At 41.4% G+C, this 24,731-nt stretch overlaps 1 protein-coding gene across 3 annotated transcripts; it reads left to right on the top strand.

The window, feature by feature from the left end:
* The first annotated feature begins 1,164 nt into the window (after window positions 1-1,164).
* Window positions 1,165-22,924, top strand: mtmr14 (myotubularin related protein 14). Of its 3 annotated transcripts, none has more exons than XM_085161088.1 (20): window positions 1,165-1,365; window positions 1,510-1,988; window positions 2,371-2,519; window positions 4,316-4,424; window positions 5,081-5,156; window positions 6,140-6,200; window positions 7,022-7,144; window positions 7,915-7,988; window positions 8,539-8,609; window positions 8,691-8,765; window positions 9,312-9,378; window positions 11,084-11,169; window positions 12,653-12,729; window positions 13,345-13,381; window positions 13,595-13,665; window positions 13,759-13,817; window positions 15,742-15,874; window positions 16,613-16,786; window positions 18,648-18,848; window positions 19,938-22,924. In XM_085161088.1, exons 2-20 carry the CDS (start codon window positions 1,854-1,856, stop codon window positions 20,116-20,118), a joined length of 1,959 nt encoding a protein of 652 aa, XP_085017214.1. In that variant the 5' UTR covers window positions 1,165-1,365; window positions 1,510-1,853; the 3' UTR covers window positions 20,119-22,924. The 3 variants fall into 3 exon arrangements, with proteins under 3 accessions (XP_085017214.1, XP_085017212.1, XP_085017213.1); XM_085161086.1 differs by having other exon boundaries at window positions 13,753-13,817; XM_085161087.1 differs by having other exon boundaries at window positions 1,165-1,407; window positions 13,753-13,817.
* The last annotated feature ends 1,807 nt before the right edge of the window (window positions 22,925-24,731 follow it).

Here is a 24,731-nt window from a genome sequence, read left to right as displayed (position 1 = left end):
AGAAAACACAAAACGCTGGGTCAAAAGGACCCAGGATCATGACAAGCCCAGCAGGTTCAATCCGACAACCTTCTTGTTGTGAGACAAGAGTACTAATCACTGCAACAATATGTGATCCACTTTTTTATCAAACAAAAGTGCCAGTTGTATTTTCATTGAAGACCACGTTTCATGTCAATTTGTTGTAATTTGATGCAATAAGCGACCATATTTAAACAAGAAGAGTTCGAATTTATCAGCAAATATTAGCAGAACTTGTTAGCAAGTTTCATGCATTGCCCCCCCCCCCCCCTTTGTTTGTTTCAGCAAACACATGTTTTTTAGTCAGCTGCTAAGCCTAATCCCCCAGCTATGACTCCAGATAATATAGTGAATCTGATTAAAATGTTGTAACCATATAATGAATGATAGATCCAAGCTATATATAATGGACTTTAGTGCCTATTTTCGGTAACTCTTCCTCTTCTGTAACAGAACCACATTGTGTTACCTCGTAATGTTTGATAATGTCAGCACTGATGAATTTGGAGTGTCAGTTAAAGAAGGAACTCTTTAACTGAACTCTTTAAATAAGACTTCATGATTACTGAAGAAAAGGTTGAATGTTTTGTTTCTACTCTAATTAAGCGCTCGCTAATTGAGTTATTGTAGTGACGCACTTTGGGAAGCAAAAAATTAAATTTTTACAAAACAAAAGCAAAAAACAAACAAACAAACCTTAGCTCATTTACCGAGCTCTAGAATTTCTCCAATATAGTTTCTCATATGAAAGTGGTCTGCTTAACCTGGCTAGGATAATTAGAAAGGTAAGTAAAGTTAAGGTTAGTAAAATCATCGTTTTTTTACTTTAATTTTTAACACTGTCTTTATTTCCGATCAAATACTGTAATCAGATTGTTTCCCAGCTGTAGTAAAGTAGTAGTGAGTCCTTCCAGCTTGTAAGTTTACTAACAAAACACCATATTTCTGTCATTTTTTTAAGGATGTGGAAATGTACATACAATTTATGTGTTCTTTATGGCTTTATGTGTTCATGTTCTGTTGTTTTGTATACTTCATCTGTTCGTATGTCGTATACTCATTGTTTGTTAAATAAAGTTAAAAAAAAAAAGTCCTCCCAGCTGATCCAATCAGGCACCACCATTTAAAGGGGGTGATGGCTGTCACATGGTTAAATCTGCTTCCTGTTTATCGGCTGTTTTACTTCAGTATCTGTTTCACAGCTTGCGACACCACTCGGTATTGCTGAGGCTGTTATCCACTTCTATTTTGCTACCTTACAGCGACAGGACAGTTTACTGTATACATTTAACAGTTTATGGTCGTGGTTTCTAAGGAGACAGGAAGACATGGCACTGAGGAAACGTGAGTAGGCCGGGAAGGATCCTGGAGATTTCCTGACTCCAGGTGACGGGGAGTTTTACTTTATTGGTGCTGAGAGATGAATGAAAGTTTACTCTATGTCAGAAAATAAAACGGCTGTTTATTTATGTTGAATGAATTTACCAGGGCTTTGATTTGGTGGAAAAGACGAACGATAGGCTACGCCTGGGGACCTGAGCTAGCCTGTTAGCTAGTCTTGCTAACCTCTGTAGCCTGCAGCGGCAGCAGCTGTGGTTTGAGTGACCGGCTTTACTGGCTGGCTAACAGGCTGTGTTTGGAGAGTGGAACAGTTCGCTGGTGCCCTGAATTCAAGAAGACTCCCCGGCTCCGGCTCCCTCAAGCGGGCAGTCAGGAAAAAGCTGGCTGGGAAGGGATGGCCTGGTCGGTCTCCCCGTCCCAAAGGACAAGGCTCAGCGGTGTTTGAAGGAGGTCGAGTGCGGCTCGAAGCCACCGCAGCGGGTTCAGGCACTATGACGGACATCCCCCTCCCCACGGCCGGCGGCTTCCCGGCTCCCGGGCTGTTGGTCAGAAAGAGTGAAGAAATAACGGATTTGATAGACCTGTTTTCCAAGACGCAGTACAGGGCAAAGGAAGTCACTCCTCGGGTACTTCTCTTTTCTCTCTACTTTAGCTTCATGACAAGTTACTACTTTTGCTAAGGATGCGCCAAATGCTATTTGTATTAAATCAATGTAAATGAGTTGCACTGAAGACATGCTCAACTCGGCAAAAGAATATCCAAAAAGTAGTACGTAACTTGCATGCATGTTTAAGTTGTATTGCTCAAGCTAGACTGTCTGATTTGGCTGGCAGTTTGACTGCTCAGTGTCTAATAATGCAATCTATGGGTATGCATTTGGACTGTGTGGCTAGAATCTGCCATACCAAAACAATGGGATCTTATTGTCTCTCCACATGAGCCTTTTGGACTATAGTTTATCTAAAAGAACCATTAAGGACTATTAATATAATGTTTATCTCCTGCAGGTGGAGGCCATAGAGACGCGCTGTCTGCACCTGTTTGCCAGAGATTACAAGTACAGCATCATCCAGAACACCAACGGAGAAGTGTGTGGACACTACCCCCGGCAGATAGTTTTCCTGGAGTATGAATGCCTAGATGTGGAGAAAGACAGGTATATCTCCACTGCTCAGTCATCCCCTGATACAAAGTTCAGCCTAGTTACAAATTACCCACTTGTTTGGACCAAAGATCATCCTCCGTCTGCAGCCCCTCTGAACACATAAAGGAGGAGGCAGAGGGGTAAAGTGACTGTTGTGTCACATGGAGTCAGTCACATTATAGCAGTGATTCAAAAAGGCCCTCTTTCTCATTGCTGATTCATGTAGCGCAACAAATTTCCAGTAGAGTGCTAGAAATAGATGTGTTAAGACAGCATCAAAATCCTTCATATGCGCAGCAAAATCCTTCATATGCGCAGCAAAATCTATACATCTTGTCAATTGGTTTTACACAATTGAAACTCATACATTGAAAACATTTTCTTTCAGTTAAAGTGATTCCAAAGTTCATGTCAGCTGAAACTGTGGAACTAAAAACCTGATTGCAGTTAATGCATGCAACCACATGTATAACTGCACCCAGGGGAGTATAGAAGCAACTTATCAGTTGACAATAAGAAATGTTAAGTAATTTGGTAATCTAAAGTAGCAAACATGGATGAGGCCAAAATGCTGGCAGACTTTACATCAGAAACCTTTCTGATTCTTTCTAGATTAGACTCTTAATCTTTGCACAGCTACCTGTAATGATGAAGCAAAAATAGCTTTGTGGAGTGTTTTGTTTAAGACTTAAATATTCCTTTTGAATGTATTCATGTGCCGCCATGTTTCCAGTTTTTAAGTGTCAGTTAAAAACAAAATGCACTTTCTCACAAATGTTTAAGCTGCACGTTAAATTGAAAATGGCAATGGACTATGCATATTAACTACCGAGTATGATGCAAGAAACATAGTTACAAAAATGTATTTATGTAAACGTATTTTTAGCGAAGACAGTGCACTGAGAATCAGGGAAATTGGGAAATTGTGTTTATCACTACAATGAATGTTTAAGAAAATCCAGAGTTGCACAGGGTTTCAAGTCTGTCGCAAAAATGTTGCAATGATCTAAAGTTGGATACAAAGTTAATACCAATATTGCAGCTTGCATCTGTAATAAATGTTTGCATTATGGGGTAAAAAGTATGCTGAGTCATCTGTTAAGTATCAGTTATTGACTCTCATCGTTGCGTGTCCTCTGGCCGCTTTATCACATTTGATCCCTTTACTTTAGTTAATCCTCAGGTGTTTCTGTGACTGCACTTGCATAAGGTTAAGTGTGGGTAAAGTATTGGTGGCTATTTAAAAAAAAAAAAACAACCAAAAAACTAAATTTGTAGCCGAAGCTGAACGTTCTGCTCAGATCTTACCTTTGCTTTACATCAATTGGAGAGCAACTTAGTTCCCTCGTCACTATTGCAAAAGGCCTCTAATATGAAAGTAATGCCAGTGTTTAAAGAAGCTCCTTCAGCAGTGTTGCTTTCCTGCCACTACTAGCGATTTTTATGTTAGTTTAAACTTTCAAAATGGACCAGTCCAGTGATTTAGTCAGGTGGCAGGATGTGTCGTTAAAACAGTCAAACCAGAGCAATGTATGAAAATGCTGAAGGCTTTCATGTGTCAGTGTGCTAAAGTTTTTCTAAGAAAAGAGTTTTAAAAAAAGCTGCAACTGTCGATTTCATTTCTGCTATAGTGGTTGCAGTTTGTTTTTGAAACTGGGGGAAGATCGGCAATATGAGCGTAAAAGCTTTTAAGATTTTATTGTAAATTTGCATAAATGAGACTGGTTTCATTTGGAGTAGAAATTTGTTAACTGCTGGATTCTGTTGTGTAGTTAATGTGCAGAGCATGTGGTGGTTCGTGTGTACAGGTTTGAGAGCACGGTGCAGATCTCTAAGCTGCAGGACCTGGTGAACCGGAGTAAGATGGCTCGCTGTAGAGGGAGGTTCGTCTGTCCAGTCATCCTCTACAATGGCAAGGTATCTATATTGGTCTTGGTTACATACAACTGTTCTGTTTCCTCCATGTGGCAAAATTCTGATGTCAAAGGTGTGACCTCCTCATGCTGTGGTCGCTCCTTAACACTGACGCTTGTGAAGCAGGGAAAAAAATGTACTCAAAACAAACCCAACCTGAATGGTTTGAGGTTAAACATGCGGCTAAAATGTGTACAGTGCTAACAAAGAACAATCAAGCTGAGTTGGAAGCAGAAGCTCGTTTGAATTATGTATCCTTCTCGTGTTGTTGTGAGGAACCAAAGGGGACGAGTAGAAGATGAATAAGGGCCAGAGCATCTTGGACCCAATTCAGCCTGCATGCATCAAACTTAAGTTTATTAGATCTGTGTGGGTGCAGTGAACCTGTAACACTAAAGATTACGTAGTGTCAGCACCAGCTAATGTTACATCTGTGTTAAGGCACGAGGCGCTGAGCTACAATGATTCTAGGGTACTAATGCTAACTGTCTGTGCTGTTTTGTGAGGCCGTAATTTTGGTCTGACTGACTTTGTGGAGCATTTTCCTTCTTTAAGAAGTAAAGTAGCTGAAGGTTCAAAATGTTCAGTTTTCTGAATGTTTAAATTTGAAAATGACTGAAATATAAAATGTGGTGTATTCTTTGCTTGCCATATTTTAGCATATATGCCGGTCATCCACACTGGCAGGCTGGGGGGAGCTGTATGGACGCACAGGCTACAACTACATTTTCTCAGGTAAAAAGCACACACCTGCAAATGGCTTAAAGTTAGTGGAAATGTGAAGTTGTGGCTGACTTATTTTCATGATAAGTTTCAGTTTAGATTCTGACCTGTGAATAGCTGCAGCACTTTTCTTTCTGAGCCTTTTATGACTGAAAGTTGCCTCCACTGAGAATCACCAGCTCATCAGGGATGACTACAGTTGTTTCTGTTTTAGTTCCCTTTTAACGTCAGTTGAGGGGAACATGTGGGGGGTGGAAATGCACCGAATATTAAGATCACTTAGCATTTCTCAGGCTGCAAAGTTCACTGCTGTGGTACAGTAGCTGTACTTCCTGGCAGTCTGACAAATGGTGCCATTTCTGCACACACTGACTCTATGAACTAAGTGCAAAGATTACTTCTGCATTACAGAAGCTTTCAGAAAATTCTCCAGAGACTTGGGATTGACTTTTAGGAAGACACTTGCTGTTAATGGAGTGGAAACGTCTAGGCTCACACATGCAAATTTCTTTGTGTATTTGACTACACAACAAGAGTGCATTCACTGTTTACACCCCATTTTAGGACTAGTGTGTGGAACAGGGTCCTAGTTTCAAGTCTGCATACTGGTTGGGCCTTTCTCTGTGGAAGTGTCTTCCTTTGATGTGGGTTCTGCTTGAGTACTCCAAAGATGTGTGTTAGGTTCAGTGATGATACTACGAGGTGAATGTGAGCTTGAGTGGTTGTCTGGCTCTGTTAGACCTGAGGTGTACCTCATCTCTTACACATGACAGTGGGGTAGGTTCCAGCCCCCCCATAACTCTTAAATGGATGAGTGGAATAAGATGGCTGAATGATTTCCCACTTTAAGGTGTTAACTTTCCCCCTTTATTGGAACAATGTTTTATCTGATGCTGCACTTATGCAAAGTCTGCAACAATTAATATTTCCAAGCCTGTATGTGGAGAGTGACCCGACTAATGTTTTCCTGCTATTTTTATAATTTCTTTGTTTAGGGGGCAGTGATGACACATGGACGGAGTCGGAGGAGTTTCCAGAGGATGACAGGGTAGTCAGGTAATGGTTACCTTATCTACTGTACACACAGGACATGGTTCTGTGGGTTAATCAGGACTGTGGGATGGCTTTTTATTTAATTAAATGTATTTATTTTGTAATTTAAGAATTGTGTTAATCTCATGGAGTCAAAGTCTCATCTGTGATAAACAAATGAATCCATTCTTAACACTGCCCAATAAGACTTTTGTTTTTAAGAGAAAAGTCAGAATTTGGATTTGAGGGTAGGTTTGATGTTGTCACTGACCTGATCATACAGGGTTTTTAAAAAAAAAAAAGAAATACAAACAAAAACCCCACAGAATTTACAGCCTGGATATTTGGTCTTGAAAGTTAAATCTTAATCCAATCATTGGTTGACAACTGGAAAAATTTAATGCTGTAACACACCTGTACGTTTAGAAACTACACCTAGAAAATGCCCAACATTTATACGCTATGTGCGTGTTTTCACAATCTCTATGAATTGGTTTTCTTTAAAGTGAAATAGAAATGACAAGAATTTTAACAAGTGTTAAACGTCAGTCGTACTTTAATTTTTTTTTGCTCATTAGATGAGGAGCCAAAATATCTCAAATATTGAGGTCTAACAATCTGCCTGGTCACAGTTTATGCTCATGTCTAGAAACTAATAAATAAATGTACAGCAAGTACACACATCTCTGATGTGTTCCCCCGTCCCTGCTGTATTTTGGAAAGTGACTTGTGTTCCTTCAGTGTTTTGGATCATTTAATAACAGTTACTATGTGTCACATAAATTGTCTATGCTATAATTTTTTTTGAACATTCCTCTGCATCTCTTCACTTTTCTCCTCGTCAGGAACGGTGACTCCCATCTCTTCGATAAGGTTCGAGGTTATGACATTAAGCTGCTGCGTTACCTGTCAGTTCGCTACATCTGCGACTTAATGGTGGAGAACAAGAAGGTTAAGTTTGGCCTCAAGTAAGGAACAGACTGTACTGGTTCATTCACTCTGTGCCATTTAGGTCAGTTTCCTAGAAGAGGTTAGAGGGAGGCTTCTGATGAGGCTTCTCAGTTTAGCGTCAGATTTTTGTCAGTTCTGTCGTTAACAGCTGGGTGTGTGATGGGATTATGGCGAGGCTTTTTTTTTTTTTTTTTTTTTTTTCCCCAATTTACTATAAACAGCTGTCTAGAGCACCGCAGTCACTGCTGCATCATTCAGTGTATTATAAGGTCTGGAACTGAGGGACAGATTTTTTGATTGCAAATACATGGTGACAAGGCAGGTCAAAGGTCAGGAAAGTGAAAGTTTAAGAAAAAAAGTAGAGGGCCAGGAAACAGTTGCAGTGTGAAGCAGCAGTATCAGCAAGAACTAATATACTACAAATAACAGGAACACTTCAATGAAGTGGAGTAATTAAGTTCCAGTTTTCCCCCTGAGTGCTGTTCTCACACAGATTTTTTTATTTTTTTTGTCATTTGTGCAAATATGAACAATTTTATGGTTCTTGAATGAAAAGTTTGTGCAAATGCATTTTATTGCAAGGGAGACTTAACCTGCTTTTTTATATATATTTTGCAACATTAATAAGCTTTTTAATTAATTTTAAACAATATTGTCGGCTTTAGAAAGGTCAGAAGCTGCACTGCTAGTTTATCACATTAAAACAGCTTTTAATAAAAGGGTTTATTTCATGTTTATGGGTGGCTGCTTATAATGCTTCTCATTTGGTTTCCTTGTGTCCCTGCAGTGTGACGTCATCAGAGAAGGTAGACAAGGCCCAACGCTATGCAGACTTCACTTTGCTTTCTGTGCCTTACCCAGGTAAGGATCCTTTCACCAGAGCTAGGTGTGCTTTATCAGCCAGTAATGGAATATGAGTGGAATTAGAGGCGGTCCACGAACAGCTGACTTGTAGAACAAAGCCCTCGATTAATAATGATAATATAGTAATAAATTAAACTACCATTTGGTGTTTGTGCTTAAAACTTTATTACTACTACTCTTTCATAACATGCACCTGTGCTGTCTACCCAAATTAAAGCTCTGGGATGTTGCACTTTAAGCTAGTAAAATTTGTCAAAGCTTAAGAATTTGATGATTCACATTTTTCTGCTTTGTATAAAGTGCGTATTTGCCATAAAACCTTCTGCCAGGCAGAAAATATTTGGGAACTAAACATTTTATTTATATTTTTGTTTACTCATTATAGCTCGACTTTGGGTTAATTCACAGAGTTTGTTAGGGGGGGGGACGTATGATTGTTGGGTTTTCTGTATTATTGTAGGGTCTACTTTACTATATAAAGCACCTTGCACGACTGCTGTGATTTGGCGCCTGTAAAAATAAATTACATTTTACCGTTGTTTTTCAGGATGTGAGTTTTTCAAGGACTACAAAGACAGAGATTACACAGCAGAGGGTCTGGTGTTTAACTGGAATCAGGTAGAGAATCTGCTCAGACAGATCAGGCACTGGTCAGACATCAGCTCTGTGTTGAGCGTTCTTCTTTGTCTCTTCTGACAGGACTTTGTGGACGCTCCTTTGACAATCCCCAGGTGCTTTACTCACAACTTGAACATTGACTGGACTCAGTACCAGGTTAGTTCTCTTCTTCCTGCTTTTACGGAGTTATCTGCCATAACTGTCATGTGCTGATATTACTGGTGTTATAGCTCCATCTGTTGTCCACCTTGCATAGATCTTGGCTCGTTATTCATAACTTGACTGCTCATACACTAGCATCACAATAAGTTTTTTCTCCCCTGATGCTTTTGCTGTAATGGGTTGACAAACAAAACACAGACAAACTGGCACATTTATAGTAATATTAGTGTCTCATAGTAATGTTTAATGTTTCTCTGTGGGTTGCTGGTGTACTCATGCTGATAAAACTGTAGTCAAATGGTGTCTGACCTCACAGAATGTGATTTTTAGAGTCCACGAATGTAAAGCTAAATGTGCAGAAAATGATTTTCTTCCTGGGTTTTAATCTATGGATTTGGTTAAATGTGGAGGGCTGAGCTTTGACACACAGTATGAAGGACATTTCCAGTTTAAGATGTAATCCAGTAAGATCATTTCCTGAGTGCAAAGTAAGGTTTTTATCAAACAATTAATGTTTGTTTCTCTGTGAAAACTGTCCAGTCATGGGACCTGGTGCAGCAGACCCAGAACTACCTGAAGCTACTTCTCCACATCATCAATAGTGATGGTAGGTGTGTGTGTTTTCTTGTTGTGGATTGGAGGCAGCTCAATCATAATATAAAGCAACAGTCAAAGTCATGGTAGAAGGAAAGCTTGCCATTAACTGGCTACCTTGGTAACTCCTCCAGCAGTTTTATGTTCTGTCAGAATGAGTGGTAATCTCATTGGTCACTGGGATGTAATATAGACTCAACTGTCAAATAAGAAACCAGGTTTAGCATAAGGTTTTGTAGGCAATTCACTTCCTGTTCTGGATAATTCTGTGGTTAATGGTTAACCACCAAACAGCTGAAGACTTTGAGTAGACTGTCACTGTTTCAATGTCCAACTTCTAACAGAGTAATCCGAGTAGATATTTAAGGAACTAAAATGTCAAAATGCTCAGGTCAGTTTGTGTCAAAACATTGGTTTTAATTCAAGTTTAAGACGTCTTAAACAGTTCATCATAATCCTTCCTTAACCCAGTGTTTCCCAACATTTCTGGAGCCACGGCATATATTTCACATTGGTGGTGTGCCGTGTGAATTTTCCAAACAATTCCAAACTTTTTTTTTTTTTGTGTTTATTTTTTTTATTTTTATTTTTTTTGCCACTCATGCTAGGGCCTTCATCTGGGTCAGAATTTTCTCAGGTCCGACTGACTACTTTCTTTTCAAATATTTATCTATTGCTATATTGTCTCACTCACAGCATGGCGATTATGTAATTTCTTCTTTGTCTTCTGTTTTACTGGCAGTTGGCAACCCATTTAATTGGAGCAGGTAGTTGTACTACCCTCTAGTGGAAGAGAATGTAATTGTTCTGCCCATTACACACCGATCTCTTGGAGAATCAGGTGGAACCAGATGATCTTCCACGGCACATCTGATCATTTCTCACGGCACAGTGGTTGAGAAACACTGCTTTAACCTAATTAATGGTCTGTGTAGCCATCTCAAATAGCCACAAAGGCCTTAAATAAGCATTAGTTGGCAGTGCTTTATTGTCTGAAGGTTCTCAGTCACCCAGGACATCGTAGTCTGAGGAAACTTGGAAAGAAAAGCGTCTGGACTTTAAGTTGCTTGAAGATGTTTCACCTCTCATCCAAGAAGCTGCTTCAGTTCTAGTTAGAAACATCTTAAAGAAGTCCAGACACTTTTCTTTCCAAGGTCCTTAGTTTATTTATTTTGTTCATTTATACTACGTCCAATATTGGTACTATTTTTAATTCCATTTATTTAGTATGATTTAGAATACAGTTACATAAACTTATCTTCATTTCAACACACCAGTTGAAACTAAATCAGGCTAATGGAGTATAATTAATAACAGTAGATGGTGTTTAGCATGATCAGGTCATTGCAGAGGATTATTATGCCAATTACTGTCTATTGTTTTGTCAGAATGCAGATCAATAAACAAGTTTCTCTGCATTTCCCTGTACATCTATACATTTCAAGCTGTGGTTCAGCATCCTTCATGAAGGCAGTTCAGCGCAGAGCTGTTGTACTGGCACTCTGTGCCACTGCAAAACAGAATATGCATGTTGCTCAGTCTCGGTGCTGTCTTCACTTTAATCATTCAGTATTGTTTCCAGTTCAGTACACAAGTTGAGTTCATCTATCGAGTTCCTGTTACACAACACTTCTGCATTATGTACTCTACCTTTTCATAATACTCTTGCTTTCCAGAAGGTGCTTACAGCATTGACCTCTCAGGTGTTGTCATTTCAGATGATAGAGGCCTCCTGGTGCACTGCATATCAGGGTGGGACAGAACGCCTCTGTTCGTGTCTCTCCTCAGGCTCTCTCTCTGGGCAGTAAGTCTTTTCTATTGAGTGTCTTTAAATCTTTTTATTTCTGTTTCTCCACATGACACCAAACGCCTCAATGGGTCCCTCAGACCTTCATTAGAGAGTCTTGTAAATGGACTGATTGTTATATAGCGCTTTTCTACTCTCCTGGAGTACTCAAAGCGCTCTATACAACATGCCTCATTCACCCATTCTCACAAGCACTTAATCTATACGTAGTGCTTTCTAAGTACATTCATACTCCGATAGATGCATCGGAGAGCAAGTTGGGGTTAGTATCTTGCTCAAGGATACTTGACATGCAGACTGGAGGAGCCAGGGATCGAACCACCAACCTTGTAATCCCATGCTTAATCAGTCTGCCACAAATCCACCGCTGCTCCTTGTGTCAATTTTTCTGTGCTGTAATTGGCCTCGCTGTATCCACCACCATTTAGTTTAGTTTAGTTTTAAATTCCAACTTATGCAAAAAAGTCTTCTTCTGAAGATGTGACCCACGTGGCAATCTTCTGATAAAACTGAAACTGGTGATCTGTGGACAATTACTCAGCGGTCATGGTGTGCTGATACTGTAGGGTACAGGCAGCAGAAACGGCAAAATTAAGGCATTATGCCATAGTTGGCCAATGTGACACAGCACCTCTGTAAAGGGCAGAAATGCTACCAATGGTCAATATAATTTTTTTTTTTTTTTAAACCATGGATAGTTTCACTTAAGTGCATTCATTTAAACCAGACTGCTGTCATGCTCCCATGTGCGTTTCCTGAGAAGTCTATTCAGAAGTAACGTGAGCACTTTACTTCTAGACACGTACACAGTACCTGCTGAAGCCTAAACCTACTAGAAAGCCACCTGCAATTCAATTTTATTTATATAGCGCCAAATCACAACAAATGTCGCCTCAAGGCGCTTCATAGATGCAGAGAAAAGCCCAACAATCATATGACCCCCTATGAGCAAGCACTTTGGTGACAGTGGGAAGGAAAAACTCCCTTTTAACAGGAAGAAACCTCTGGCAGAACCAGGCTCAGGGAGGGGCGGGGCCATCTGCTGCGACCGGTTGGGGTGAGAGAAGGAAGACAGGATAAAGACATGCTGTGGAACAGAGACAGAGATTAATAACAGATATGATTCAATACAGAGAGGTCTGTTAATACATAGTGAGTGAGAAAGGTGACTGGAAAGGAAAAACTCAATGCATCATGGGAATCCCCCGGCAGCCTACGTCTATTGCAGCATAACTAAGGGAGGATTCAGGGTCACCTGGTCCAGCCCTAACTATATGCTTTAGCAAAAAGGAAAGTTTGAAGCCTAATCTTAAAAGTAGAGATAGTGTCTGTCTCCTGAATCCAAACTGGAAGCTGGTTCCACAGAAGAGGGGCCTGAAAACTGAAGGCTCTGCCTCCCATTCTACTTTTAAATACTCTAGGAACAACAAGTAGGCCTGCAGAGCGAGCTGTTTGACTCAGGTATTCCCATCTTTCACAGGATGGTGCAGTGCATGCCAGCCTGGAGCCCACAGAGATTCTGTATCTGACTATCGCTTACGACTGGTTCCTCTTTGGGTAAGAATGTTACATCTGTCATTTCAGGACTTCACAGCAACTTGTTAAGAGATGTTGATTTGGCCAGCAGAAATGTCGGAGGTGATTTGGACACTTCGTAGTGCCGCCTGACTTGAGAGACGCTTGGTTGTCTACAGTACATATTTGAGTTGTGACTGATTAATGGAAGAATGGGAAGTAAACTTGCGACGTGCAGCATTTAAGATAATTATAAGCCTTTTGATCCCATCACCGATCAGCTTAAACTCGGTCACTCATTTTCAGATCTTTAAGCTAAAATGTTTAGCTTTCAGGTTCAGTTTAAAAGTATTCAGCTAAATATGGTGCTATGAGTTTATCCCAAACACACTTGGATCAGTTGAATATATGGTGCATTGTAGTTTAAGTATCAAAGTCCTTTAAAGCTACCCTCAGGTGCAGATGTTGATGAAGCACATCTGCATCTCCGATCTATTTCAGCTCTGCTGGTATTCTGTATTTATCCTTTTTAACTATGACAAAGAACTGGTCAGTTTAGAACTATAATTTTATATTATAGTGTTATTATGCTATATTATATTATGCTGAGGTTTGGCACTGGGGAAGCTTTTCAGTCATTCCTTTTTTCCCTTCTAGTCACATGCTGCCAGATCGACTCTCCAAAGGGGAAGAGGTATTTAAAATGAAGTTGTAGCTCATTCTAAAGCCAGTAAAAATGACACTTAATCATTTAGCATAATGTGGAGTAACCACTCCTAAATACGTTGAGTGAATTTTGGTTTGTGAAAGGCTACATGCACTCTGTGTACCCCTTGCTATTACCAGTTTCTATTTTTGTCTTAATGGTTTCTGTTCGTTTCATCAGACGTTCTTCTTTCCTCCTCAGATTTTCTTTTTTTGCTTCAATTTTTTGAAGCACATTGTTTCAGAGAAGTTCTCTACTGTTAAAAAGCAGAGGTGTGTTTACCACATTACCCAGTCAAATTCCAGCTGTGTGGATTCACCATCAGTTGTTCACTCGTCTTTTAATGTCTGACCTCTAAGTTTTAGAAGGAAGAACTCTCACTTCAAAGACGGTGATTTCACTGTGGACGAGCTCTGCCAGCTGAGTGAGTCACTCTTGCATGCTTTCATCTGTAGAAGCTTTGACTGATATTTCATGGATCTAATTAATTACAGATATGTTGGGAGCCTATATTATAATAAACTTTGTAATATATTGTATTATTTAATTCAGTCTGTTACTTTTGTCTTGGAGCAACTGTAACCACATAATTTCCTTAGGGATTATCAAGGTATTCCGATGATATGCAGTATCAAAAGTTCAGACATGCCTAATCTGTTATTTAATCTAGTGAAATGTTAAGTGTTCAGCTTTGTGCTGGAATAGTAAGGTGAGTGATTGTGGAGACTAGATCGCTTTAAGCAGAAATGAATTGGGCAAAGAGGACATCTTAATCATATGGTGTGACTGGTAAAGCAACAGGCCTTTCAGCCCAATTCTTTCTTCTGCATAATCCATCATATAAAATTGAATCAAATGGAAAGTCTCTTTTTAAAACTTAGTACTTAGAAATTAGTTTTAATCATTTAACTTTATGCCCATTAAATCATCTCCTGGACAGACGAGTGCAATCCAGTTCAAGTACCAATATTAAACAAATTATGCAATAATAAACAATTCGCCCAAACAAACAAACAAACAAACATTAAAACCCTTCAATATTCAGGAAAATTAGGAAGTGCTTTAAACTGCAGAAAATGTGTTTGACAAACTAAACACAATGTAACTTAAAACATCCTGAAACTGTGCTGGCTCTCACTTTAGTAGGAGAAATTTGCAGCTAGCATTTTAAATTTTGGGTGAAATGGGGTCAATGCAATTCTTAAGCATGGATGCAAATGTTCATTAGTCAGTTGTGAGCGAATTTTGTCAGTTTATCTTTAAATGCCCAATTTTCATCATCCACTTTACGTATTTATGACAAAGCCATCTTCTTTTACTCGTCTGTGCAGCACAAAGTCATAATTATACTGTCAACAAGCCTGAGCTCCCAAGCTAGGAATTTAGCAACCTGCGCTGAAGGGCCTGCATGGGTTTCCTTTGTGTTGGTGGTGCAATATCACCACCAGCTGCTTGGAGTGTGGACCTGAATGTTGCTGCCCCACATAGTTGCCCGACATGCCTGTTCAAAAGTCAGCCACGGTAGCCGGCAGGAATAAAACATTTACCTACATGGCAAATGAGAAAATGCTTTGGTCTGGGGAGAAAAAAAAACCCTCTCAGGGTTCAGATTTGGGCTGGAGTCAGGATGTTGGGGACCCCTGATCTATACGTTACAGCACGTCTCACTATGGTCTTTAAATGACATTGTGACATGGCTGCTGAAAACAACCATCAGAAGTTGGGTGCTCTGTTCAGCAACTATATATAGGCAGGCTTTGGCTTGTATATCTATATAGACATCCTAAATGTGGCATCAAATTACCATCATTTGGCACTAACCACCTAAAAGGTATTGAGCATTAAGCAGTCTGTGGTGCTATGCTACAGACTGCAGTGGGAGCTCATCCTACTTGCCTCTGGTCTGATGCAAGGAGACTTTAAGTGCCTAAAGCAAAACAATGAGACGTGATTTTAAAATGGTACTTTAATCTTTTATAAAAGTGCAAGCCTAAAACCCAAAACGTGCTTGAACAAACTCTTAACCTTTTAATGTGGTAGTCACATCAGGGTGCTTTTCATGTCAGACTTGATCAGTTTCATAGGTGCAAATGGTTTGTTCAGGCCTTTGCTGCAGTGTTTGAGGACGACACTGAGCAGCAGGCGTGTGACTGCAGAATCCCTGGTGAATTGCTCCAGCCTTCCCCTGTAAATGTCTTTGTTTTATACATCTAAATAATAGATTTAGCTGGGGTGGGGCGGGCAATACAGGAGCTTTGGGAAAATTGAAGGGGGGGGGGTGTAAACCTTTATTGGTTGGTGCTGCTCAGGCTCTCCTGTGTGACATGTGAAATGCTGTTTGCTTTCAGAGTCCAGGGACCGTGGCAGTGTGACTAGTTTGAACAGTGACTTTTCCCTCATCACTGAAGAGATTGCTAGTGGATCAAGCTTGACCAATGACACTGTGGACCTGTCCTCCAGTCAGCCCCAAGCCTCCAACTGGTCAGCACCACACACGCTCACAAAATTCAAGGATTAATTTCTCAAAGTGTCTTTAGGTTGATCTTTTCTTCCAGTTATTGCAAGCTTCTTAGAATATTTATACTGCTGTATAATACATACGGTCCAGTAAAAACAACATCGTAGAAAATGCAAATCTGCTCTCCTTCAGTGGATAACAAAAGGTCTGCAAAACGCATGTGAAAGCTTTTCAATCCACACAATTACAACTTTTTTGTGATTCTGTCTGCTTGAGACCCTCCTCAGCTATGCAGGGCAAGTTGAATGGAGTCACTCAGGAATCTGACTGGTTATGTAGAGGTGCATGAGTATTATCTAAATGCTCACCTCCAAGTCATTGCATTGTTTCATAGGGTGTTTTGCATTATAGTCTCCAGGTACTTTTCTCAGTCAGAGAAAGCTGGTTACTCTATTATTAAACATTTTGCAGTCATCGTATGCAAGCTAGTTGGAGTGATTTGGATGGTTGTTGTGACCCTATGCTGGACTTGGCTTTGTTTTTGTTTTTTCAACCAAGGCCTTAAAGTGTCTGAAGTTGTGTCATCTCAAACAAGTTCTTTGCATTTTAAGGAAATGCTCACAGCTCCAACACTTTGCTAGTTTAGAACTAACACACACGTTCCTGTCTAAGGAATACCAAATACAACATCTAACTTATGCAGTGGTGTCGTTGGCCTCGGATAACAAGCTGCTAATGGTGATTTTTCTCTCTGCCCTCAGGAGAAAAGGCACCGCTTCCTCTTCTCCAATGGTGGTTTGGAATAAACAGAACCCTTTGGACGACCGCCTCTCCCACACAGCAAATGACGCCAGGTCTTCTAGCTCCTCATCCAATCACTCGGAGCATGGCGACACTCGTACTGGCAGCAGCCCATTGGCTGTTCCAGGGAGAAGGTGAGGGAGTCCATGTAGCTCAACCCGCCAGTTCAAGTTTGCTTGACTGCGTACTTTGTACAAAATGTTAAGTGTGTAAATCACCAGATGCACCTTCTCAGCTCTGTTGCTTTTACTTATGAGCAGTGAAATACAGTTGCTACGACAGTGTTACGACACTGTTATACTGTTATCTGAACCTGTTAAAATGTTCAGGGCCTGGTTTGGAGTGTTCCACTTCCTCTAGAAGTCTCAGCTTCTTTGTCGGCTTTGAATTCTTCTTTCATTTCTGTTTCTATCATTTCCCTTATTTTGGGTTTAACTGCACCATTTGACGTGTTCAGAAATTTTCCAAATCAGAAAGCTTGAAGTTCTCAGTCACTTAAATGCTGCTATTAGGCAAGTGTACGTGGAGGATTTTGTTGCATAGTCCCTGCTTATTTCCTTTATTACAAAACTGCAACTGCAGAGAAACTTTTTTTTTTTCTTCCAGTAAAACAGAAGTCTAAACTTGCTGCTTTTAAACAGGCTTAGAAACCCTGTGACAGGTACAGGAAAGGGCACAAACCCTCTGAACACTTCCCATCCTAAGGAAGACAAGATGGTCTACATAACATGCTCTTTGCAGTTGTAGGCCAAAAAAAGTTTAGTGCATAACAGACCTGCTTTGTGTGGATTTTGACAAATTGGATTCCACCCTGTCATCAACACAGCACGACTTTTTAAGCTTTAAGTGATTGTATTGTATAACAGATTTTTGCAAAATCCATGCAAAGCTCTGATAGTATGCAGCTGCATCCAAAAGCAACAAAAATGCCGTATGCTAAACAGTTTCAGCTTATTCAGATTTGCAGCATCTTATTAATTTGTATCACTTTTATCTAGCAAGAATACTTGAATAAAATGGATACATGTATCAATCTGGTAGATTTTATTTATGAGACTGTGTTCATGGATTGTCCTTAAAAAGATTTAAAGTATATGGTAAGAAATACAGACATTGGTACCAGTGTTGAGACTCGGGCAGTATTTGGTTTCTCCAAAACAGCTGCAACTGTGCAAAGAAACGGGACAGAAAGTGAAGAATGGAGTGGTGTCTCCTTAGAGATCAGAATCAGTGTAGTCCCATTTGAAGGCTTTAAGATTCCATCATTCAGCAGTTACAACACAATATTCTAATGTCATACATCTGGCACAACACTATTGGTTTAAGAAAAAGGTGCTATTGGAAAAGGTCCAATGTAAGGTAGACCATACAATGATACATGCAGAAAGAAACCCAACAATCATGACTCCCTATGAGCACGCACTTTGGCAACAGAGGGATGGAAGAAACCTCCAGCGCAGCCAGGTTTAGGGAGAGGTGGCCATCTGCCACAACCGGCTGGGTTGGTGAGGGAAGGAAGACGAGACAAAGACATGCTTTGGGAGAGAGCCAGAGATTAATAACGAGTACGATTCAATGCACAGAGGTCTGTTAACACGTTGTGTGGAAGCCTTTAGCAAACTTTAGAATTCAAAGTCCTACAAGGGTCTGTCCACAAGCAACACGTTTTGTATTTCAATCCATTTGCTATGCAGCTATTAAGAAGCGTGATGTGAACAGTGGTCGTGGAGATCATGGGCACCTGTGGAGTGCCAAAAATCAAGCTGACTGTGGACCCAAAGCCTAAAACATCTTAGATGCATTATAGGAACAAATATAATGGTTTTGTTTTTAACACCACTTGTTATCAGGATACAACTGGTTTGCTGATACAGACTTGAAACGGAGTCTGTATCCTAAATGGAGATTGCTCCAACACAAATTTCAGTCATGCTACTGATCAAGATGAGCTCTGGGGGCTTTCTTTTACTTTTGTCCCTCTTATCTGTCTCTCAGGTTAGCAGCGGACTGTGCTCGGTCAAGTTCCTCCCTCTCTACAGATTATGGTAGTTGGCAGATAGTTTCCGGTTGTGGCAGCATCCATGACCATACCCATTTCCCTCCACCTTTGGCCTCATCCTCCAACTCATCTGCTGCTATCGCTGCCTACGACTCCCCCCTGCCATTCAGCTTTCAGGATGAAGCCAGTGGACGAATGTAAGTACCTCTCCACTGGTAGAAAGATTTGTAGATGATGGCATGGTTTCATAGTCTTAAACTAGAGGTTCACTTCCCAGTGGGACAAGGATGCAGGGAAGCAGACTGTCACCCTTTTCTCAGTTGGTAACAAACAGCTCAGACTTCTTATATTAAACCACAGCTAGCTTTATGCTCAGATATCTCCTCCTTCATTCCAACACTGGATCTGTTTGCCATTACAGGGTCCACAGTTTATTGTGAAATTTTCAGTTGTGATGCCATTTTTATGTTGTGCCAGTTTAGGATCTCTTTAGCAAATCAGTAACCATAGTTTGTGCTGGGCTGTATGACTGGGTGTAGTAAGAGTTTGCTGGTTTCAGTTACTTTAGCATTGTATGTGATCTTTGTCATTGGTCTATTTCTTTTCAATGTATCCGTCCCTACTGTTCCTGGCTGTTAACACACTCCTGTGCTACCCAGCATGGTAACTTGGCTGTGTCACAAATGTTGTGTTTTTGAGGTGACAGTGCTAACCACTGTCACTTAACAAAGTTCCTGGTTTGGACCCCTGGGTGGGGCCTCCCAGGGCCTGTGGGTGGGGCCTCCCAGGGCCTTCCTACCACAGTCCAAAGACATGCCGGTTTATCACAGATTCGGACTTGTTCATGGTTGTCAGGTTAATTGTATGAATATGAGTAAATGTACCACATTTGATCACATGATCAGTGATGGTAAAGGTCCGTCCATATGAAGTTGACATAATTAGAACCATGAGGAGGGTGGACGTCTCATAGAGGTCCTATTACTGGGGAAGACCAGCTCTTTTGACCAATAACAGGGTTCAGAGAACTTTAAAAGGGCCTAATGACTGTCTAGTGCTGGCAGCTGTACCAGTGCATCAAGTTAAGGTGGGGTAGTGTTTGCCATGGAAGATCAATGTAATAAAAGGGCTCAATGAGTTAGACAATGAGAATTGGGGAGATGCAGTTCCACTGGGTCCTCCCTTTGACTCATCTGCCTTCCCTCTGGTCTCAGCAGGAGATGCATTTTCCCAGACCTTTACCTCCCATCTTATCCCCCCCTGCTTATTTCCTCTGTCCTCTCCAGGTGTTCCTTCCCCTCTGAGCGTCAGGCCCGTCTGGAGGCAGTACGTGAAGCCTTCTTGGCAGCTTACAGCTCCACTGTCGGCCTCAAATCCTCAGCTCCCAGCCCCTCTGGTGCCATCTCCGGCCTGCTGGAGCAGTTTGCCCGTGGGGTGGGCCTCCGCGGCAGTAACGCCATCGTCTGAGCCTCTTGATGGGACCTTGGACCCTCCTGCTTACATCAGTTGATTCAGCATGTCTGTGCCAAACAATCCCCTCTTCAATTTTAGGGGTGAAGCATTATTTTTTTAATATTTTAATATTTTTATTTTTATTTTTTAACATGCCCTCCATTTTATTTTATTTTTCCCCTGTGGACTTTAAATGTCTGAGGTTTTTGTCACATTCAAAAAGGGATGGTGATCAATTTAAATGGCTTAGAGGTCTCCTGTTATTACAGTGTAAAGAAGTCTGCCATGGCCTGTTTGTAGATTTGTAACTCCATGTCCAGTAAACAATATCACTGGATTTCTTTTGCTTATGCTGCTATTCTTCACTGATCCAAACAGTTCTGTGGTTCTACTGGGCAGTGAAAACGAGACGAAGAACTTGATGTTTTTTGTTTCCCCTCAAATTTTCTTCTAAAAGCAGAAAAGATTCGATGCTGTTCTGATTTTGAATTTGGCACAGTACTTTATCCGATCTGTTTTATTGCATAGAGCTTCATATTTGTGGGGGTCTAAAGTTAAAGGGCTTTTGGTGTTGATGTTCCCATACAGGAAATGTTTAGATAGTTGACTCCTGCGCTTTTTGATTTGTTTTTTGTTCCCCTGATGACCCATGAACGCTTTAGCTGAAAGACCTTGTCTAGTCTGACCATTGTCAACTTGGTTTAAAGAGAACTGAATCATGCTGCTTTCTTATTTTACAAACTACTCAATGCCAGATATTTGGTGCCTTGAAGTGGAACAAAATAATATTGGACAATAAAAACTTAGTAAAAGCTGAAATTTTTCTCCAACAATGCAGTTTGGCTTTAGTTGGCACCATTAACTGAACAAGCCAAATGTTGCCTATTTGGTTATTACTCAGTTTGAACCTCTGCTGATAACTGGTCTTAACCAGCCTTTTGGCCACAGGCATAGTCCTGTTTCCACCAGTCAGTCTTTTGGACAGTTTCATGCTGACAGCGAGACACTGCAGAGGTTACTCACTTAAGTCAAAATGCTAAAAGTTGTATATGGATGCATTGCTTTTAAACTCTTGTCCAGGGAAGCTCAATATCTACATGCAGATAAAATTAGTCTGTGACTGACAAATCAAATTATTTGCTTTGTAATTTTTGTAGGAAACGCTTAAATTTCAGGAGCTAAGATTTACATTAACCATTTTTGGGTTGAGTAGTTGCAAGAAAACTGACCTTAAATTTATGTGATACTTTAAACTTTTATAGAAAAAGACTAAATCTAAGGACTGTTCCTTCATGGCTCTCACAGGGTTGATTATTATTTTAACCTTGCCAATTACAGTATCACCATATTGACTCATATCTGTTAAAGGTTTAGTGACTGTGAAGAGGCACTGAGCATTGTGGTAGCAGATATGAACTAAAGGCCTTTTCGATGTTTCGTCCCTCCAGTGAAGGGAGGTCCGCTTCATTCCTGCCAGTACTGAGATTCCTGCCCAGCTATTATCACATTCACCTCCTTTCAGGTCACACGTGGACTTTCCTGCCCACTCCGTTGGGTCAGTTCATGCTTAAGTTGTAAACTAGCCTATCGGTGTTGCCAAACTGTTTCACAGTTGCTGTACCTCAGGGCCTTTCTGTTGTGCCTTTTTTGTTTTGGTCCCACGTCTTAATTCTTTAGCACTGGACGAGTCTTCTGTCCAGTTTCAGGTATATTTTCTGTTAAATGTGTGCATTTAATTTTTAAACATTTTTGTTAAAGAGCTTTGTCTTAAGAGTCGACTGCAGTGAAACCCGTGAGGCTTTCATGTGGCTGCAGTTTGTACAATGACATAACGCTGAGTTTTGTGGAGATTGATGTTGGCTATCGGGCAGCAGTCTTTCAGTTGTGCCTCTGTAAATGGCAGTTGCTGAAAATGACTGGTATCGTAATTTTTTTTTTTTTTATTTTTATTTTTTTATGAATATAATATCCTCTTGGGAATTTTGGGAAATGTGCTCAGGATTGAGATGAAAAGGTTGGCACCAGGATAAGTGCAGTGCTACAACAGGATGTCTAGCCATGATTTGGATCAAGAAAGATTAAACCTTAGTTTAAAAGAAGACTTTCAGAGCTTTGTTATATAGAGACGGTCTTGTTGGCGAGTGGAACAGCTTTGAACTTTATTTTTTATTCCCCACCCTGAAAAATACAATTTTGGACAAACTTGAAGCCAGCAGTTGTTCCTTGGTTGAGCGAGGCTATTCTGACACGCTGTCCATGCAGCCTTATTTTCACTCTTGAGCCATCTCCCAAAATCTTGAATTAACAGAATGTTTCTTTTGCTATGCCTGAAACCAAAGTCTGTTTTCTTTATGCCTCAGATCATGAGCTGAGGCGTTTTAAGTCACTTGAATACTTGGTGTGTCAGGATTATTTATGATGATCTTGATACAGTAAGTACTCTGAATGTGGCGTGTACCAGTTGTTTGCATGAGCTGCCAGTGGTGTAATCTTGTACTTCCAAAGAGACTAATGGATCAATCTGCCCTGTTTTGATGTAATGAAAGTCTGACTGTTATGACACCATCTCCCTGTCAGGTTTTGAGCTTTCTCCTTAAATTCAGTTTTCACATTTATCTGTGGTTTGGCAAAGTATCTAGCATTCAAACATTGTCAAATTTTTTTTCTTCTTTTACAATTTTTAATAAACTAACACGCCGCCCTCAGTCTCTCAGTTGGGGTCGATCATTGTTTCACAAATGAGGTTTTAACTTGTTGAAATGCTGCCTTGCTCTTGTCTAGTGTCCTGTGTAGAGAGTCTTTGTATATCTGATGCATTTTTTTTTTTTTTAAAGAAAGCTAATTTTTTTTTTTTTTTTTTTTTTTTTCCTTTTGGGTTATCAAATACCATTACTTGTTGATGGCTGTTGAGCTACAGTTGAAAGTGACTTTTTTGAATAAAGGAAAAATAATAATTCTTGGTCAGAGGTTTTTGTTTTTGTGGTGTTGTTTTTTTGGGGGGGGGGATTTAAAGGCCAGAAACCTATTCACTGTCATACAAGTGAGAGGCATGATCTATTTATATCATTGTAACCCTGAAGGACACGACTCAGGATGCTCTTTTAGTTTTTTATTTTATTCACACTGGCTCCGTTTCTGGCTCAGTGCTCTTTCTGCTGCAGCCGAGCCACCAACCACATCCCGCCACACACGCCCACCGCCCCCTGGCCTATGGACCACTTTGAAGTTAAAAGGCTGGAGGGCCAAATAACACTACGGTGTGTGTCCCCCCCCCCCCACTGCTGTGGGATCAGGTGGGCCACCCAATGCTCTGTGGAGCTTGGTCTGGATGGGCCCGGGCTCCCTGCCCTTGGTGGATTCTGGGAACTGGTGGTACCTGCGGGGGAGTTGGTTTGAGAGAGGGGCTACTTTGCCCTCCACCAATCCTTTCATCCCTATCCCCAAGTGCCTCCCTCCTCCCGCTCCATCACACCACAGCACATGCAGGGCCTTGAGGTACAAGTGCATCATTCAGGCAGAGGGGAGGCATTCCTCTGGCCACAGCCTCAGTTTTATTCCACAACTTAGATACTCTCATTACTTACACTCTCATGACACACGTATAGGGTCTTGGGGGTGGGCACACTAAACAGCATCCAGAGGTCGGTCTGTTTATCCAGCCTCACCTCTGGTGCCGGTGCCCACCTCTGTTTTAAATACACGTAGACATTGAGGGTTCTCGGGAGGGGCCGTGCTGACACTAGCTACTATCTGGCAGAGGGTCGTTGGCACAATGCCCCCCTCCTGTTTTAAATGCACCTTAGAACAGCACGCATCAACACCAGATATGAGCAGGCGGAGTGAGGTATGGGGTCTTCAGACACCCCCGTTCTGTTTGACATCTGGGGGGGGGGGCTGGGAGGAAGAGCTGGCCTTCTGGTCGGGCTCTGGGCTGTTGGACTTTGCTGCTGCTGCTGCAGGGACGGTCTGCTTGTCTCCACTCCAGAGTAAAGGGAGCCATCTCCTGGGTCTGGGGTGGATTGTCCCTCTGGGGATGATGGTGCCTGGACCTGGGAGTAAAGAGTAGGTGTGTGTGTCCCTGTTGAGTGAGTGCTTAGTATTTGTGTATGTGTGCATGAGGCTGGGAATGCATGTTTGTCTGTTTGTGTTAGGTCGGGTCTTAGACTCACCTCTCTCAGAACATCTTAGGCCCCCACACCAGGGGGGGCTATCTCCCCCCACCACCACACTGCCAGTGGCTGATACCTGAGCACCCAGCCTCGGCGGGTGGGGGTAAGTACTGGCTCACTCCCAGCGGCTGCTCGGTTGGGCCCCTTCTGGGGGTGTGGAGGGGTCTCGGGTCTCTGTGCCCCGTGCTCAGTCTGTTCTGGCGTAGCTGGCTGCCAGCAGCGCCTGCAGGCTCGTCGTCGCACCTCCCCATGGTTTCTGCACCACAACCCTGTCCGGGGCTCCCCTCACCTCTTTTCTAGGTGGGTGGCGCGACTGCCCCTGTGGTGGTGCTCCTTGGGCTCTGGGGGCCTCTAGATGTCTAGGGCCTGGATCTCTTCTATGCCTGCTTCATGTCCTGTGGTGCTGCGGCTCCCCACACTTACTATTAGACAGTTACATGGAGCAACCTTATGCTTCCA

The sequence above is a fragment of the Neolamprologus multifasciatus genome, chromosome 5, assembly GCF_963576455.1.
Source record: "Neolamprologus multifasciatus chromosome 5, fNeoMul1.2, whole genome shotgun sequence".
NCBI classification, from domain to species: Eukaryota; Metazoa; Chordata; class Actinopteri; order Cichliformes; family Cichlidae; genus Neolamprologus; species Neolamprologus multifasciatus.
Note: the sequence above shows the minus strand (reverse complement) of the source record. Positions and strands in the feature narration are given on the sequence as shown.

What these genes read in the sequence shown, in the direction of transcription:
- mtmr14 (XM_085161086.1), top strand. Translation starts at nt 1,854, where the DNA reads ATGACGGACATCCCCCTCCCCACGGCCGGCGGCTTCCCGGCTCCCGGG. An exon ending in CAAAGGAAGTCACTCCTCGG is followed by an intron (nt 1,989 to 2,370) that starts GTACTTCTCTTT and finishes TATCTCCTGCAG; the next exon opens with GTGGAGGCCATAGAGACGCG. An exon ending in TTGGCTGTTCCAGGGAGAAG is followed by an intron (nt 16,787 to 18,647) that starts GTGAGGGAGTCC and finishes TCTGTCTCTCAG; the next exon opens with GTTAGCAGCGGACTGTGCTC.